Source organism: Mya arenaria, chromosome 12, assembly GCF_026914265.1.
Source record: "Mya arenaria isolate MELC-2E11 chromosome 12, ASM2691426v1".
Taxonomy (NCBI): Eukaryota; Metazoa; Mollusca; class Bivalvia; order Myida; family Myidae; genus Mya; species Mya arenaria.
In genome coordinates this window covers 61,731,063-61,747,122 of record NC_069133.1, presented here as the reverse complement: position 1 = coordinate 61,747,122, position 16,060 = coordinate 61,731,063, and the positions used below count along the sequence as shown (strand labels likewise).

The following is a 16,060-nucleotide window of genomic DNA, read 5'->3' as shown; positions in this document are numbered from 1 at the left end:
ATTTAAATCATTCAGAATTAAATGCAGCAGTCGAACTAAATCGTACGTTTTAAAAATCTTACAATTACTCAACATGAAAAGTTTCAATAAACAAAAGTGATAGAGCGGTTGGCAAGATTTTATCAATGGTCGTGCCGGAGAAAAATCCGGTGGATTTAATTGTAATGACAAGTTATTAATTTCGTGATGTAAAGTAAAACTCGCATTTAATTCTAACGTTTCACGGTGGTTTATGTGAAATCTTAGTTCAGTAAGATTTCAACAATATTTCAACAATGGATTTAATGGTTCGTGTTAATTAACTCTCATGTTTCGAGTTTTAGAGGATACGTTTATATTGAAGAGTGGACTTAATCGATTAGACAATAAAGGGAAAGGAACGCCTGTTTACCTTGATTCAATTGTTTTAACAGACAAATTGTTATTGCAAATACCTCAATCGTGAAGCACCTCTCTATTGAATTGAAGCCACTGTCAAAAGATTGTTCGTAATTGAAAGTTGATTCACTGCTAATATTTTGACTCAAAATGTCGTGAACTCGGCATGTTTAGTGATTCCGTTACTACGTTAATGGCTATAAGCCAATGTAAGAATAACTGACATATTGCGTACAATTGATACTTACAATTCAACAAAGGATATAAAAAAGGATGTGGTTTAGTGCTTAAATTAATTAATTGATTTTGTTTTCGTTAAAATGGCGGAAAACGAACCGGAAGTTACTCCCATGAAACCGGATGCTGCCTTACAGAAGTACAGCCTGGAGCTGCTGACATGTGTCGATGAAATGAAGTAGGTTGTCTTTAAACATTATTCTGTATATTTGTGTTTGTATTTACTTACCCTTTTATTTGATTGGTAAATATACGATGATAACAAAGTCCATGTTAGACCAACTGTATGTATAATTTCATGGTAACTACCGTGACAATCCCAGGAGTAAGAAATACCGTCGACCTTGTTTACAGACATAACGCTAAGGCCTAACGAACACTTAACCAGACAGAAACAAGGCCAAAAAACAACATATGCAGACTTCACATGCATCAGGATATTTGTATTAATAAATATTGGATTTCCCGCCTTGGAACAGCAGCTTTCTACAATATAGAACTGAAATATCTCTTTGAAACGGACGCAATCTTGAACATGTTTTATGTACTAGGCACAGAATATTTCCAGTATTATTTACAATTCATATATTTAATTCAATAGTTTTGTTAAATATAAAATATACAAACATTGAACATCCTTGGGAGATCGCCTTTGCTCACCAACAATATTCTCTTGTGATTATGCTTTATGACAACAGTCTAGAAAGGAATAATTGTCTCACTTCTGTCATTCTCTCAAATTGCATTTATATGTGTATTCACCCCACCCCCAACCCCTCAAACTCGTCCAAGTTTACTTCTTATGTCGATGTCGGAAAAAAGTAGAAAATACACTCAAAAATGCATCATTTCTGAATATGATTGTTAGAAAAGTAATGGGAAGGCCCCCTAAAATTCCTGCAAACATTTTTTCGTTTTGATGCGCATTGGTATATTTCGAAAGGTTGCGCTCATATGTTAACGCCCCCTCTAAAGCTAATTCCTAGCCCCGCCCCAGGTATTCAGAGGTTTAACATTACAAAGCTCTGATCATATACTCCTATATATATAGTCATATTCTCAGGTACCGTCGTGACGTGCTTCATAAGCAGGTCCTCCGGGAAGGCCAGGAGAAAGAGCGACTCCAGGTGGACCTTCGCCGCCTCACTGACCAGCTGGTGACCCTGAATGAAGCCATCTGTGATCATGTGATCGCCAGGAACCAAATCAACCAAGCCATTTTAGGTGAGTAGGAAACTATTTGAATGACAATATCAAGCAATTAGATGACCAATTAGTATATACTGTGTGTATATGTTTTAAATACATGCTGACACATGCCTGCCGTTAAATCATTTGATGGCGAGGATCCAACGCAACTAGGGCATTGAAGGTCCTTTCCGACTATTCAATTTATCAATTTGTGACCACTTTTTTCATCGATGTAATTCAGTAGTTCATCAACAAACACGCTGGCTGCCTACTAGCCCAATGACGCATGCATCGAAAAAATATTGTTTACTTCCTTGTCATATGAAAACAGTGTAGACACATTTTTCACTGCTAGATGCACAAGTTCCATAATCGATAATAATTGATAGTATGTGTTCATTGACAAATCGGAAACAAATAACTCACTTAGCCTCAAATGCGAGTCAATAAGCGAAAACATGCAACTTATCCATGCCGATGTAATTATTTCTTGTAATAATATGTAATTAAACTATAAAGTTGACATCATATACGTTAAATTTATTTAAAGAGAACGTTTCTATAATTTTATCACAAACATGTTAATATTAATAAAAATATTCTTTTCACAAACAAATTGTCTGGCGTATTCGTCTCGGAATAAGGTTTTGGGTAAAGGTAATTGCAATAATATTGGATAGTACATTATATCAAATGTCCGACACTAAACGCGAGGACCTGTGTAGAAGCACACTATTTCTTATAATCGTCCGACATTACACACGAGGTCCTGTGCGGAAGAATAATAATGCTTATAATCATCCGCCATTACTCATGAGGTCCAGTGTGGTAGAAGAATAGTGCTTATAATCGTCCGACATTACACACGGGGTCCTGTGTAGGAACAGACCATTGGTTATAATCGTCCGACATTACACACGAGGTCCTGTGTGGAAGCAGACCATTGCTTATAATGCCAGACATTAAACACGAAGTCCTGTGTGGAAGCAGACCATTGCTCATAATGCCAGACATTAAACACGAAGTCCTGTGTGGAAGCAGACCATTGCTTATTATGTCCGACAATACTTACAGGGTTCATAGTGGAAGCAGACCATTGCTTTTAATGTCCGACATTACACACGAGGTCCAGTGAAAATCAAATCATTGTATGTAATGTCCGACATTAAGCATAAGGTCAAGTGTAGAAACAGACCATTGTATATAATGTCAAACGTTATACACGAGGTCCAGTGAAGAGGCATACTATTGTATTTAATGTTCGACATTACAAACGGCATCCGGTAAAGAGGCATTTGATTGTATTTAATGTCCGACATTACACAAGGGGTCCAGTGAATAGGCATATTATTGTATTTAATGTCCGACATTCAAAACGGGGTCCAGTGAAGAGGCATACTATTGTGTTTAATGTCCGACATACCAAACGGGTCCAGTGAAGAGGCATACTATTGTGTTTAATGTTCGACATTACAAAAAGAGATCCGGTAAAGAGGCATTTTATTGTATTTAATGTCCGACATTACACAAGGAGTTCAGTGAAGAGGCATACTATTGTATTTAATGTCCGACATTAAACACGGGGTCCAGTGAAGAGGCATACTATTGTGTTTAATGTCCGACATTACACACGGGGTCCAGTGAAGAGGCATACTATTGTGTTTAATGTCCGACATTACACACGGGGTCCAGTGAAGAGGCAAACTATTGTGTTTAATGTTCGACATACAAAACGGGTCCAGTGAAGAGGCATACTATTGTGGTTAATGTCGGACATTACACACGGGGTCCAGTAAAGTGGCATACTATTGTGTTTAATGTCCGACATTCCAATCAGGGTCCAATGAAGAGGCATACTGTTGTGTTTAATGTCCGACATACCAAACGGAGTCCAGTGAAAAGGCATAATTTTACATTTAATATCCGCCATTACATATGAGGCGCAGTGTAGAAGCAAACAATTTGTAAACAATGTCCCACATAAAACAGTATAGAAGCAGACCATTGTATATTATGTACCACATTACACACGAGGTCCAGTGTAGAAACAGATCATTGTAAAGAATGTCCGACATTTAAAAAATAAAACGTAAACCTTTTGGCAAATATAGAAATTTAAATCGATTGTACAGACTTGTCTTTTTCATTTCATTATTCGTTTTATGATGCAGTAAATAGCGTTGAAATATAAAAAAACACCAAAGTATTCATAACATTTTTATCTTAATACACCTTTTCACTTATCATTATAGCTACCTCTTAAATGCATGATTAATCATGTAAATAGAATGTCTTATTTTTAGAGACGGAAGCAGCGTTCAGAAACATGGCAACTGGAAGTGAAAATCTGCTCCACTTCCTGAAAAAAGTCACTGCTCAAATAGGACCGCTTCTCAAGGAGCCAGAAAGCACAGAGAGTGAGGAAACCGACCGAGGGAAGCGAAAATCTGGCCGGAAATCGGAAACACATCGTAGATGACGTCATCATAGCGGCGATATCTGATTCACGAAAGAAACATGATTGTTCCATATCCATTATTTGACATTAGCGAGTTGCTGCGTGATTTGTATTGACGAATATTCTTGAATTCAGTATAACAGTTTGTTGTCTGCGGTTTCTTAATTATGTCCAAGTAGAAGGACGTTTTAAACGGTGTGTTGCCTGTGTTCGTCACTCCCGTTTTCCTCTCTATTGATATCAGTACAATCAACAGAAACGTGTAAATAAACATTCGGTTAATGACATTTTTATTTTTATTTTTTTACTTACAAAGTTTAATTCAAAATATGAAATGTTGTTTTTGGTAAAACAAACTCGTCATCACTGTAAGTAATGTCACTTTAAATATGAAGATGGTTTCTAAGTTTATCATAACGTGAATACTATTTGTGTATATCTCGGCAATATTTGTACCAATAAAACAACTCGTATTTCTTTTATAAATCGACAAGAAAACCAGTGTTTCTTTACACACACGAAACACGTTGCAGTGTTTCTCAGATAACCCTCAAAATATGAGACAATAAACTCTTCTTGCAATACAAAAATGAAAGCACTTTCATGTCGTACGTTTATATATATTTATCTTTCCATGTTTTGCGTTATTATTTATTACTAAGTAAAACATATTCCCTCTCGTTTCCTCACCAATATTTATTTAAGATTATATGACTTGCTTTCAAATTCATATTAACGTTGCAATATTATGAACGTAGTTTTATAATGTGATTTTTTTTCAATCGCAGTATTTTAAACTGCATTACATCATACGACCCCTTTCGTAAACCCGGCGCATTATATCCATTAACATGCCATGTCAAAAAGTACATCTGACAATACCTGAATTCAATTTGCGGTACTAAAGAATGTAGGTCCGTGTTACTTGATTTGAAATGTACCAAATTCTAGCATTCATCATACAGATTCAACACTGAAAGAAAGTCCACCAAGATCAAGGCCACTATAGCACCATCACTTAACGGTGGTGAGCTGTTGACACTTCCGTGGTGCAGCTGTGCCCTGTGTTTACTTCTACAGACGAGAATGTATTTATGTTTTATTTTTTTATAATTTTATTAAAAGACACATCGAAAATGGGAGAATATGGTACCGTGTAAAAACACTTTTACTGCAGCTGACAACGATTTCGTTTCAATATTGTACGAATTGTGGTACCAGGAACCTTTCTCCTGAATCCAACTTGTGAATATTTTGAGATCTGCTAGTATTTCAAGAACACTTCGTTGCTAACACACACGGTAAGGACATTCTGGCGCATGCAAATATAATTTTTATAAAAAGAACTTACGCCAGAACACAACAAAACTAATAAGCACTTCTTATAAAAGGAAAAATGCACTTATCAATAAAAGTGGTGGCGCTGTTACTTTAGTGATGGCGCTGTCAAGTAGTGGTGGCGCGGTGGAGTAGTGGTGGCGCGGTCGAGTAATGGTGGCGCTGTCGAATAGTGGTGGCGCTGTCGAGTAACGGTTGCTCTGTCGAGTAGTGGTGGCGCTGTCGAGTAGTGGTGGTCCTGTCGAGTAGTGTAAGAGTACGTTTTGCGCCCGAAATAACATAAAAGTTGACTTGTTACACATATCTTTATTCGCGAGAATAGTGTTTATTGAAACTGTATGTTTTAGTGAAAGTCATGCACCGATTTAGTTTAAACATATTTATTGAGGAAAATAACACAAGACAACATATATACATCAATGAAAAACAAAGAATTTGATCGAAAGCATAGCTTATATAGATCATTTTCATGCACCGATTTATGCCCGTAGCATTTGTGACATGCCTTCTTCAAAACCATAAATATATATTATTTTCCTGAAATGGCTACCTTCCTATAAGTAAAAAGCGTAAAAAACATACATAGAGAAAAGGTTTATTTCGAATGAGTTTTAAACTTTCTAAAACATATCAATGCTTTATATTTTGAAAAATGATAATATATAAAGCAAACTGTCAAACTATTTAAAATTTGTAAATAATCATAACATTTAGGTTAAACATGATATAATTATGAAACGAGGTTAACTTGTTCAACCTTGAACTACGATTCATTGTATAACAGTATAATGTCATGAACTTTGCTGTTTTTCGGACATGTTTTGCTTGGAGAAGACAAGCGGACTGCTATATTTGACAGCACATGGTTACTTCATCGACAATGTAACTTTTAATTTTCTAACGGAAATATATTTCGGTAATTTTTATCATCGTCACATTGAAAAATCAATCAATTTCCGTCTTTATTAACTGAAAAGGTATAACACATTTCTAAATTATAATATAAAAATTGAAAACATAACTTACTGATTTTATTAATTCTATATATAGTTATCAATATCATTAGATTATCAATATCATTAGCTTGACTTCGTGCATAATGTTCAATCAAACGGTAAATGATAAAGATAAGAGTCAAGACCAACTGAGCATTAGTAAAACTGAATAATGTTACAGAGGATTTAAAGGGTTTCGAGTTATCCCCAATTGTTCTAAGAGAATTTGCATCTTATGCACAGGAAACTCACTTTGTTACTCGTGGGATGATGGAAGGCATTTTATTAAATTCTTTCCGGTGACTAATAGAGATTTATAAGTGGGAAACAAATGATATTTCATTGTCTTCCCTTTGATAATTTTTACTTTTTTGAAATTTTCGCCCGCTCTCAATTCCAAATCAAACTTCAGCGCACACAGGCCTGGGACACACAATCAATGACGTCATTTCGTTCGTTTACAATTTTGTGCACTTTTCGGAAAACTACTATAATTTTTCATATAATGAAAATAATTTGTTTTTTGTTTCAGTGTAAGATTGCAATATATTCAGACCCGTGAACACCAAAAGCAAATATGACACTCGTGGCTTTGCTACTCATGAGATATAGCTTTTTGTGCTTACTCTGTGAAATATATATCGTTCTTACACTGAAACAAACAATAGTCCTATGTGTACTCAACCAAGATACGAAAGAGATAATCATCCGGAAGGCAATAACAAGAAAAGTCCTCGATAAAAAAATACATATTTTTTTACGCCTTTGATGGGACCCTTTTTACAGCGCAGGTTTTGAAGTTTTCAACAGTCAGCCATTCCTGGGCCCCGTATCAATAACGATCGTAGGGCTTCAGATCGTATTTTTCAAGGCCTGGCCCGTTCAAAACATATATGGTAAGACTATTTATCCTGTTGATTCTGCTCATAACTTTACGGTAACCAATAGTATTCTTATACAGACTAAGATATCTTATTGAAACAGGTTCATAATGTGCGATTGCTGTTCAATCACATCTACTCGCAAGCAGTGACCCATGCCCTTCGTTTTCCTCCTTATAGGCGAAGCAGTCAGACCACTGGCTAAGCGATATCTGGGGGGATTCATGAAAAGGCATTTGCAACAGTGTGGGTAAACAATTTTGTCACACAAATGGTAACGTACATACAGGAAGTGGGGCAAACAATCACAAATCAGGTAAGTTATTTGCATATTTCTACGTCATTAACTCGCTCCTAAATTAGAGACCTAGCCTGCCGACTGCACCAATTCATGAGCTTTCCGAAAATGCGCGTATTGTCGTTCAGAACGTTTTACTTCTTGAGAACATTCAAACAATATTTTCCAAACACACATGTGTGCCTTGGCATGACGTAATCGGAAAATATTGCTTGAATGTTCTCAAAAAATTTACACGTTAGAAATTCTAAAGCAGTCGAATATCTTACAAATGATCAAATGTAATATTATGGGTTTCTGAAAAATTGGACTTAACTCGGAATTTATCTAAAAAAATGAAAAATTCTAAATCAGTCGTCGAATAAACAACAAACCTTAAAAAATAGTATTATTTATGAATTTAACGATGGAAAATCAATAGTGTGTAGTTTGCAATAATGTTGTTGCAAAAGAATGACCATTATTTATTGCCGAAATGAGAACTATTAGTTGCTTGAGAGTAATAACATTAGTTCTGCTTAACGCATCAAGGGCGATAACGAATGTTACAAATACTTGTCGCGCAGTAATTGTAGTTTCCCTTCTAAAAGATAATAATTATTATGTTATCTTTGTAAACATTTTGACAAAATATGTATGGAAAATATAAGATTCAAGATTCAAACATTACATTCAGTAGCTTTAACATATAATGTTTCATATTACATGGTTAAAATATGATTAACATTATTGGTGATCACTAGACAACTAATGGTATCAATATTCAAAAATAAATACAGTCGAATCATGTTGGCTCGAACTCACAGGGACCGGCGAAAATACCTCGAGGCTTGAAAAAATCGAGCCAAGCGGGAGTGTTTACCTTCGGTGTAAAGAAATCGGTCCTTAACATCTAGTTCGAACCAACGAGAAATTCGAGCCAAGCGAGAGTTCCAGCCAACGCGGCTCGACTGTATTTATTACATGAGTGTTAATAAAACAAGTAATATAGTAACCTTTTCATACGAACAGAGGCACAATTGTTTCATATAAGGTAATAATGTAGGTATAAGATTTGGTGGCATTTTTCGTCTGGGTGTGCGATTGAATTGTCATTAAAGCGGATTTACTCGCTGATACCGCATGCACAAGCGAAATATGCGATCAATCTTTAAATGTCGTCGGAGTATCACGGTATCAATACCTGAAGTTATATTACAAATGACAAGAAAGGCATACATGGGTGCAGAATATTGATCGGATAAACAGGCTCAAGATATTGTCTGATAAACGAGTGTCTGTCATTCATGATCGATTGTATTTCTATACAAATATTAGATGTATAGCTGGTCTATTGTATGTGTAATTAGACAATATTGATCATAGAGAGTTTAAAGGCTTATATACAAATATCCAGCTCTTGAATCGATAAAAGTTGAAAAAATAACTCACCATTCAGTTGCAATTTTAATGCAGATATTGGATAAGGCAATTGAAATATTGAGTTGGTATTAAAACCGGGTAGTGATATTTTCTAACATTTGCTTGATTTGTGAGTTACAAGTTATTAACATTATGCCAAATAAAAAGGACGGCAGGGACCAGAAAAGAAATAAAGAGGAAAAAGAGAAAGAGAAGGAAGATGGTGATGAAGAGGTTGTGATAATGGTGGACGGAAAGCAGTTTCACTTTTCGAGCGAACTGCTGTCACGGCATTCAAGCGTTTTCAAACAGCAAATAAAGGACCATAAACGGCAACAGAGGCGATTTGATAGACTGGAAGATGACATGCAGTATCTAGATGTCGCAGACTGTATGGACTTCGAGGACGTGAGTGAAATAGGAATAGTCATAGAGGACTTTAAATATTCTGAGGTTAAGCCGGCCTTGGATATGTTGCTATGCCAGGGAAAGGCCAGCGATCTATCACGTGAGCATTCATTATTATTCGCCAAAATTCCGCTTGTTTACATTAAATCATATTGTTAACTTTGAAATAAATTGAATTGAAGTATACAGGTTAACTCTATTATTAAACCATAAATGTAACTTTACATTAAATAGTCGCAAAAAGAGTGTGTATTGATCGATCAGTTTTTATTCCGCTTAATATAAATATATATTGATATATCAACTTGAACATTTTTTTCTCTTTTTTTCCAGAAAAGAAAATTCGGAAAATATTGCCGTTTTTGTACAAGTACGAAATAACTAAACTGAAAGATTTATGTGAGCAGAAGCTGCAGAGTCTGTTGTCCTCGAGTGACAATGCTGACCACAAGTCTGCATTAGACCATCTCTATCTGGCTGAAAAATACAGCTTGAAACGGCTAAAGAGCGTTTGCATTGACCTATGTGCAACAGACACCAGCACAGCTAACAGGAACAATGTTACAAAAGATAAACACGTTGTTGAGAAAACAAAGATAGAAATTCTGAACTTGATGTTTGAAAAAACGGAAAAAAGGTACGAATACAAGTTGCAGCGCATACAATCAGATATGAATAAAAGATGTCGACAAATCGAAACGAACAGAGAGAAGTTTATGGAACAAACCGAACAATGGAAAAAAGATATGAGTGATAAAGTGCAAGAAGCCTTAAACGAAGGGGACCAAATACATGCAGATCAGAATGAAGCATTGAAAAAGCCCGCTAAAGAATGGGACAGAATATATGCAGAGATAAGTAAGAGTATTCAAAACGCCGAAAACAAAGGTGAGCAAATACAGGAAGATCTCTTTGAGAAGATTCAGCAAGCTGTCAAAGAAGGGAAGAAAATGCATGCAGAAATAACTAAAGTCAGGCAATGCAAAATCAATGAAGCATTAGAAGAATCTTTAAGGGAGAATTACGATCTATATGATCAACTTGACCAACAATCAGTTGAGCTGGATGAACGAAACAAACGTTTGACGGAAGCTGAAATAGAGATTGAAAAGGCTAATCTCTTGACGGACAAAGTTAATGCGAAACTGCATAAATACATGCAGAAAGATCATGAGCTGAACACTTGGATGAAATGGGCCAAACCGGTAAAGGAATATGGCGAGGGATGCGCATGTTTTCGACATGTGCAATACAGGAAATGTTCAGCTGTCAATTAAAGCGTTTGCTGCATTTGACAAGTTGACTCAAGTTGGCTCATGTAGTTTTAAGCCGCATGTGAAATTGAAAGTACATGTACATGTAGAATAGTTATTTTTAGCTATATAGATTTACTTAAACAGATTGATCTACAAATTGTGTTGACCCTTCTATTGGATTTATATAATGACTTATTTCTGCCATTTCGTGTTTTCGACTTTTTGCGGCGAAATGGCGAAAACGCGCCAAGTGTCGGTGCGAACATATGCCAAGTTCCGGGGCGAATAAGGCGTAAAGTGACAGGAAGAGAATGCGACAAAACTATTATAACTTAAAATGCCAGTAATTAGCCTCCAGAGCTTTGGCAAATTATCCAAAACACAATCTATGATTATGTGATTATTAAATAAGCTTACTTTTGTAAACTATTTATTAAGTTTTCAGTGAGCCTTTATACAAATGTTTTGTTATTTGTTATTACTTTGTTAAAATGAAATCGAGATGTCTGTCTTCGTAAACTTACCTGATATTTCTACGTGTTAACTTGAATACTCAGTGAAAGAGTGGGATAAGGTTAGAGGTAGAAATAAATCTGTCCGAATGTATTGGACAAACTAACAATACAATGTTCAGATCACAGTGCTTTGGGTACAAGTTAGCAATTTACGGATTTAATGGTACATTTTACAAATACCCGACACGTGAATCAGAACAACAAATGCATTATAAACATTGACAAAACATGCAATTTTACCATGAATTAACTAGATCATCTTATAACCCCATATCGCATATGTTGTAACCAACGTACATCGTTTATTGCGGTATAAAAGTTTTTTACATACAAGTCTATAGTAACAGTAAAACTGCGATCGCTCAAGGACGCCTGAGCTAAAATCTCGAAGAAAGCGATGTTTCGACCGAACAAAATACCGATTTTCCAGTCTGTTATTAAATGTCTTTAAGTTCTGTACCTCGTTATAAGTACATTATTTGATTAACATCACTTATCAATTCTATTTCTTAAACAACGTGAAAATATTTTGGCTGCATTATTGATCCTTTCGTCGAATTTTTTTTTAAATCTGTTAATATTATAATGTTCTTAAACTATCTCAGCAACTGTGAAATCACAATCAAGTTCATTAAATTAAATGTTAATACCATTAGGCATGCCATTAGCTCGACATTGAAATCATTGTTAAGTATTGAAGCTTTTGAATTGTATTTGTGTAATTACTTCAAATACTACAATTTCACAAAGATAAGTGGAATTTTCTTTAGTATAATGTTGACGCTTAGACTTATCTCTAAAGCTCATCAGTTTGTATCTAGATTCTAAAAACAGCATCACCGGTGGATGTTTCCTTGTATGCTCGTTTGTCTTATGAAATGATTTATAATCAGTATCATGCCTTCAAATGAACAATAACACCGAAACTTCTGTTGTTATTTTATCGATGAACGTATGTTGTGAAAATAATTATGTTATTTTACTATCGATGTACGTATGTTGTGAAAACACATCTGTTATTATAATATCGATGTACATATGTTGTGAAACGACTTCTGTTATTATTATATCGATGCACGTATGATGTGATGAATCTATATGTATTGTTGTATCCACTCCTATGGGTTAATCCTGATATCAATTGCTCAACATGTTTGTCGCAAACATTCTCATTCATCAGATGTTTGATAATGATAACAAGATATCTGTACGCACAGCATCATCACTCTGGTGAATGAGAATGGTCGCAATGAAATTACGGCAAATTTGACGAACGGCAGGTGAATTAAAAATAATGCAGCTTGATAAAACCGTACCAAATTTTGGTTTTATAAACTCTGAGGGCGACTGTTAGGCTCAATCTGAAGGGCAGATAAGTGCAAGAGATCGCAAAAATGTGTTCAATTACAAATCAGTTAAATAATGCTCATAGTCAGTAACGAGAACTTATATTATAATAATTATGCGAATTTGGAATGAAAGATACAAGTTTACGTGCACAATTTTGAATTAATTGCAAAGCGCGATCGCGGGTAATGATTTTCACGGATTTCCGATCAATGTATTTACCTAAATACGATCACATAACAGTTATACGGTAAAGCGATCCTCGACTGTATTGTTTACATTGTCAATGTAAACAAATTAAACCGGGAAGTTGAATGACGGTGTATTGCAAAAGCCCGAGCTACAGTCTGCCCATGTTATCATCAGACACCGGAAAACAATGGCTTGCCCGATAATGGATAAAGCCGATATATACGTCATTATTACTTTGAGCATTTGGCTATTGATAGTTGTGAATGTGTAAAGGTTTGCTTGTCACTCGGTTCAACTAAACCATCGGTTATGATGTGAGTTCGGTCCCGAGATAACGCGTTTTAATCGTTCTGATAAATAGAGGATAATTGTTTGTTTCGGAGTAAGAACGTAATAAACATGTATTTCACCGAGCGAGCCCTAAAAGTCATATTACTTAACACACTTTTGGTGTTCACGAGGTGAAATATATTGCTATCTAAAACAACATTTTTTTTAACGCCATTTCAAAAATACGTGGTTGAAACTGTGTCCCAGCCCTGTGCGCGCTGACGTTTGATTTGGAAGCAAGAGCGGGCTAAAATTTCCAAAGAGTGACCGAATTCATATTTATTTTCACAGTGAAATATCCATTTTGTTTTACTGATTTATCTTTATAGATCACCGGAAAGCATGTAAATCACATTATCTTTACATTGTCGGAGAGTATGTTCGTGGCAAAATTCGCCCGATTGTTGCACGGTTTGTTGATACGAAATGCTACATGGTGGAAAAGGATGCACCCAGACTGGTGAAAGTTAGTGATTCAATGTGACAGACCAGTACCAACAGGAAGCTCATGATCGGAGACGCAATATTTTGTCCCGATCCAAAAAGCAGATAAAACTCTTATGTAATCGTGCCAATATGTAGATTATATAGAGATATGTTTTACATAAGTAACATCGTGTACCAGGCACAATTTCCATCGGAGCCATTGGGACCTAAGGCTGAAGGAACGTCTGCGTCAACTGTAACCGTCCACAGTAACACCGGCGTATACACGGGACAACGAGACATAAAAAGCGAATATGAAGACTTTGATTTACCAACCGCTACCCCATTTTATTCGGTGTGACCGCAGGCACCGCTATCGGCGGTACCAAAACCGCAGTCGGCACCAACATGGCGGTGGTGAATCCACCAGGGACAACTGAGGCGTCACAAACGAGGCGACGAGACTTCCAGTGCAGACGGAACCATTTACGAACGTGTAGGGGAGAGAGGATAGTGTGTGAATGAATTGAACTTTGGATAATGGAATATAAATTGAAGGTATAAAATCAAGCGTTAATATAACTGAATTTAATTTAATGTAATTCCTTTGATATTGTATTCTCATGTGAAACGTCGTTAAATTATAAAAGCTTTTTCTATTTATAATAGAGCTATTGCGGTACCAAGGCCGGAAAGTAATGAATCTGGACAGGCACACCGTTGGCTATTACTTTTTGATTATACCAATTTTAGTTAAGCCCGATTATGAGGAAAGTTGATAGCTTATTAAATCACTCTCGTGTCCGGTTCAGGTGTAGAATTCAGACTTAGTGTTCATTTTGAGAGGTTATGAGAGAGAAAAAACCTTAGTTGGTATCGAACCAACAATCTCTGCGTGGCTGATCCTTATACCACTAGACCACTCACACACTACTTTTATTTTATTACTAATAAATTCATCACTTTTCAAGTAATAACGGTATGTGGAACAGACACAAACTGATTGATATGGACTGAAGTTGATTCATTAAACTGTGAAATGGATAATGACTTCTACTTAATTTATACCGAACATGAATTTGTTTTGTTTTTAACTTGAAGAATCAGATGATCTTTGTTTTGTCGCAGTTTTAGGTGGTCTTAACTCACAAACGGTCCAAAAGTTGTCAAATCAGAATGAGTTTGTATGCTTTTTAACAATCATATAAATTTTTGTACGATTAATACATTTACACTTTGTTGATAAATGTGTTAATACATGGAATATTAAATTGTAAAATTTATGTTTATCTAGTAATGTAAACATTGTAAACGGCAGATGTGGTAAGGTAAGACAGTAATAGTGTATTTTACTGTTTGGTTGTGGCAGAGGATTTATTCCCCTTAGTTTAGACTTTCACTGTTTAAGATGTGTACTGGTTCTCAACAGATGTTCAAATCTCATTCATGTAAAAAATTCACATGCACACAATTGAAAAATGTAACGATATAACTGAGTTTATGAAATGTATATGTACAAAGAATCCATAGATATGCATGATAATAATATATCATCGTGAAGTAATGATTTTGATAGCATTATTATGCACCAGTCAATTGTAACAACGACCCCCCCCCCCCAACACACACACACCTCCTGGTCCGGGGACTAGCGGGGACTTTGATTTTCGGTCCAGCCAAGCCCGGGTAAAATCGCCGCACTGCGTGGACGAACTGCTGGCAAAGTTCTCGCCAAATGCCCCCCCCCCCCACACACACACAAGGGACCCTAGGTATTCCATTCCCCGAAGAAAAAACCTGCACATTCATCCGGCACTTCGGAAAGGTAAAAACACGGCCCATTTCCCCGGCTTTCCCCGGTATACCCCCGGACCTTGGGGCGTGGTTACAATTGAGTGGTGCATTAGTGCATTTAGAGTTGATGAAAATATTATTTCATTTAAAAGATAAGGTATTTGATGCATTTTGTGAATGTGTAAAAAGAGGTGGTTCTAGATGTAATCAAACACATACAAATGCTTGGTTGCAAGTCAAATGTGTAGAACAATGTTAAAAAACGTTTAGAAAACGTAACACTGATTTCTTACATTATTGCTTCTCTAACGTATTAATAGTAGTGTTCTTGGTATAGCACGTAAACCTAAGAGGCAGTTCAGTTTAAACAAAAGAGTGAAATGCATAATGTGTCTAAACACCGCCAAATAATGAAGAAAATTCTATATAATAACGTGCTTTCCGCTTCCGGTATTAATAAAATAAAACGCACTTAAAAATGCTCTCGCGAATAAGTATTCATTCTGTGCCTTCAAAAGTCAATTGGATTAAAATTGTTAGTTAGTTAGGACACTTAGTGAGTCTGTTATACTACACTGAAAATTTATTGCTATTCGTTCATAACAGGACAAGATA

The 16,060-nt window shown here is 35.8% G+C and overlaps 2 protein-coding genes across 2 annotated transcripts; both read left to right on the top strand.

Moving 5' to 3' along the window:
* Positions 1–205: 205 nt before the first annotated feature.
* LOC128210331 (microtubule nucleation factor SSNA1-like) lies at positions 206–4,859 on the top strand. Its single transcript, XM_052914613.1, has 3 exons — positions 206–793; positions 1,679–1,839; positions 4,110–4,859. The coding sequence occupies exons 1-3, from the start codon at positions 699–701 to the stop codon at positions 4,283–4,285; spliced, it is 432 nt and encodes a 143-aa protein (XP_052770573.1). The 5' UTR covers positions 206–698; the 3' UTR covers positions 4,286–4,859.
* A 4,188-nt stretch (positions 4,860–9,047) lies between these two features.
* On the top strand, positions 9,048–12,447 carry LOC128211017 (protein PFC0760c-like). The gene is made up of 2 exons (XM_052915395.1): positions 9,048–9,685; positions 9,919–12,447. Exons 1-2 carry the CDS (start codon positions 9,331–9,333, stop codon positions 10,860–10,862), a joined length of 1,299 nt encoding a protein of 432 aa, XP_052771355.1. The 5' UTR covers positions 9,048–9,330; the 3' UTR covers positions 10,863–12,447.
* The last annotated feature ends 3,613 nt before the right edge of the window (positions 12,448–16,060 follow it).

Bases quoted from the DNA above. Each gene is read 5' to 3' on its own strand.
- LOC128210331 (XM_052914613.1), top strand. From the start codon at position 699: ATGGCGGAAAACGAACCGGAAGTTACTCCCATGAAACCGGATGCTGCC. The intron at 794-1,678 runs GTAGGTTGTCTT...TCATATTCTCAG, and splicing joins ACATGTGTCGATGAAATGAA to GTACCGTCGTGACGTGCTTC. The intron at 1,840-4,109 runs GTGAGTAGGAAA...TCTTATTTTTAG, and splicing joins AATCAACCAAGCCATTTTAG to AGACGGAAGCAGCGTTCAGA.
- LOC128211017 (XM_052915395.1), top strand. From the start codon at position 9,331: ATGCCAAATAAAAAGGACGGCAGGGACCAGAAAAGAAATAAAGAGGAA. The intron at 9,686-9,918 runs GTGAGCATTCAT...CTTTTTTTCCAG, and splicing joins AAAGGCCAGCGATCTATCAC to AAAAGAAAATTCGGAAAATA.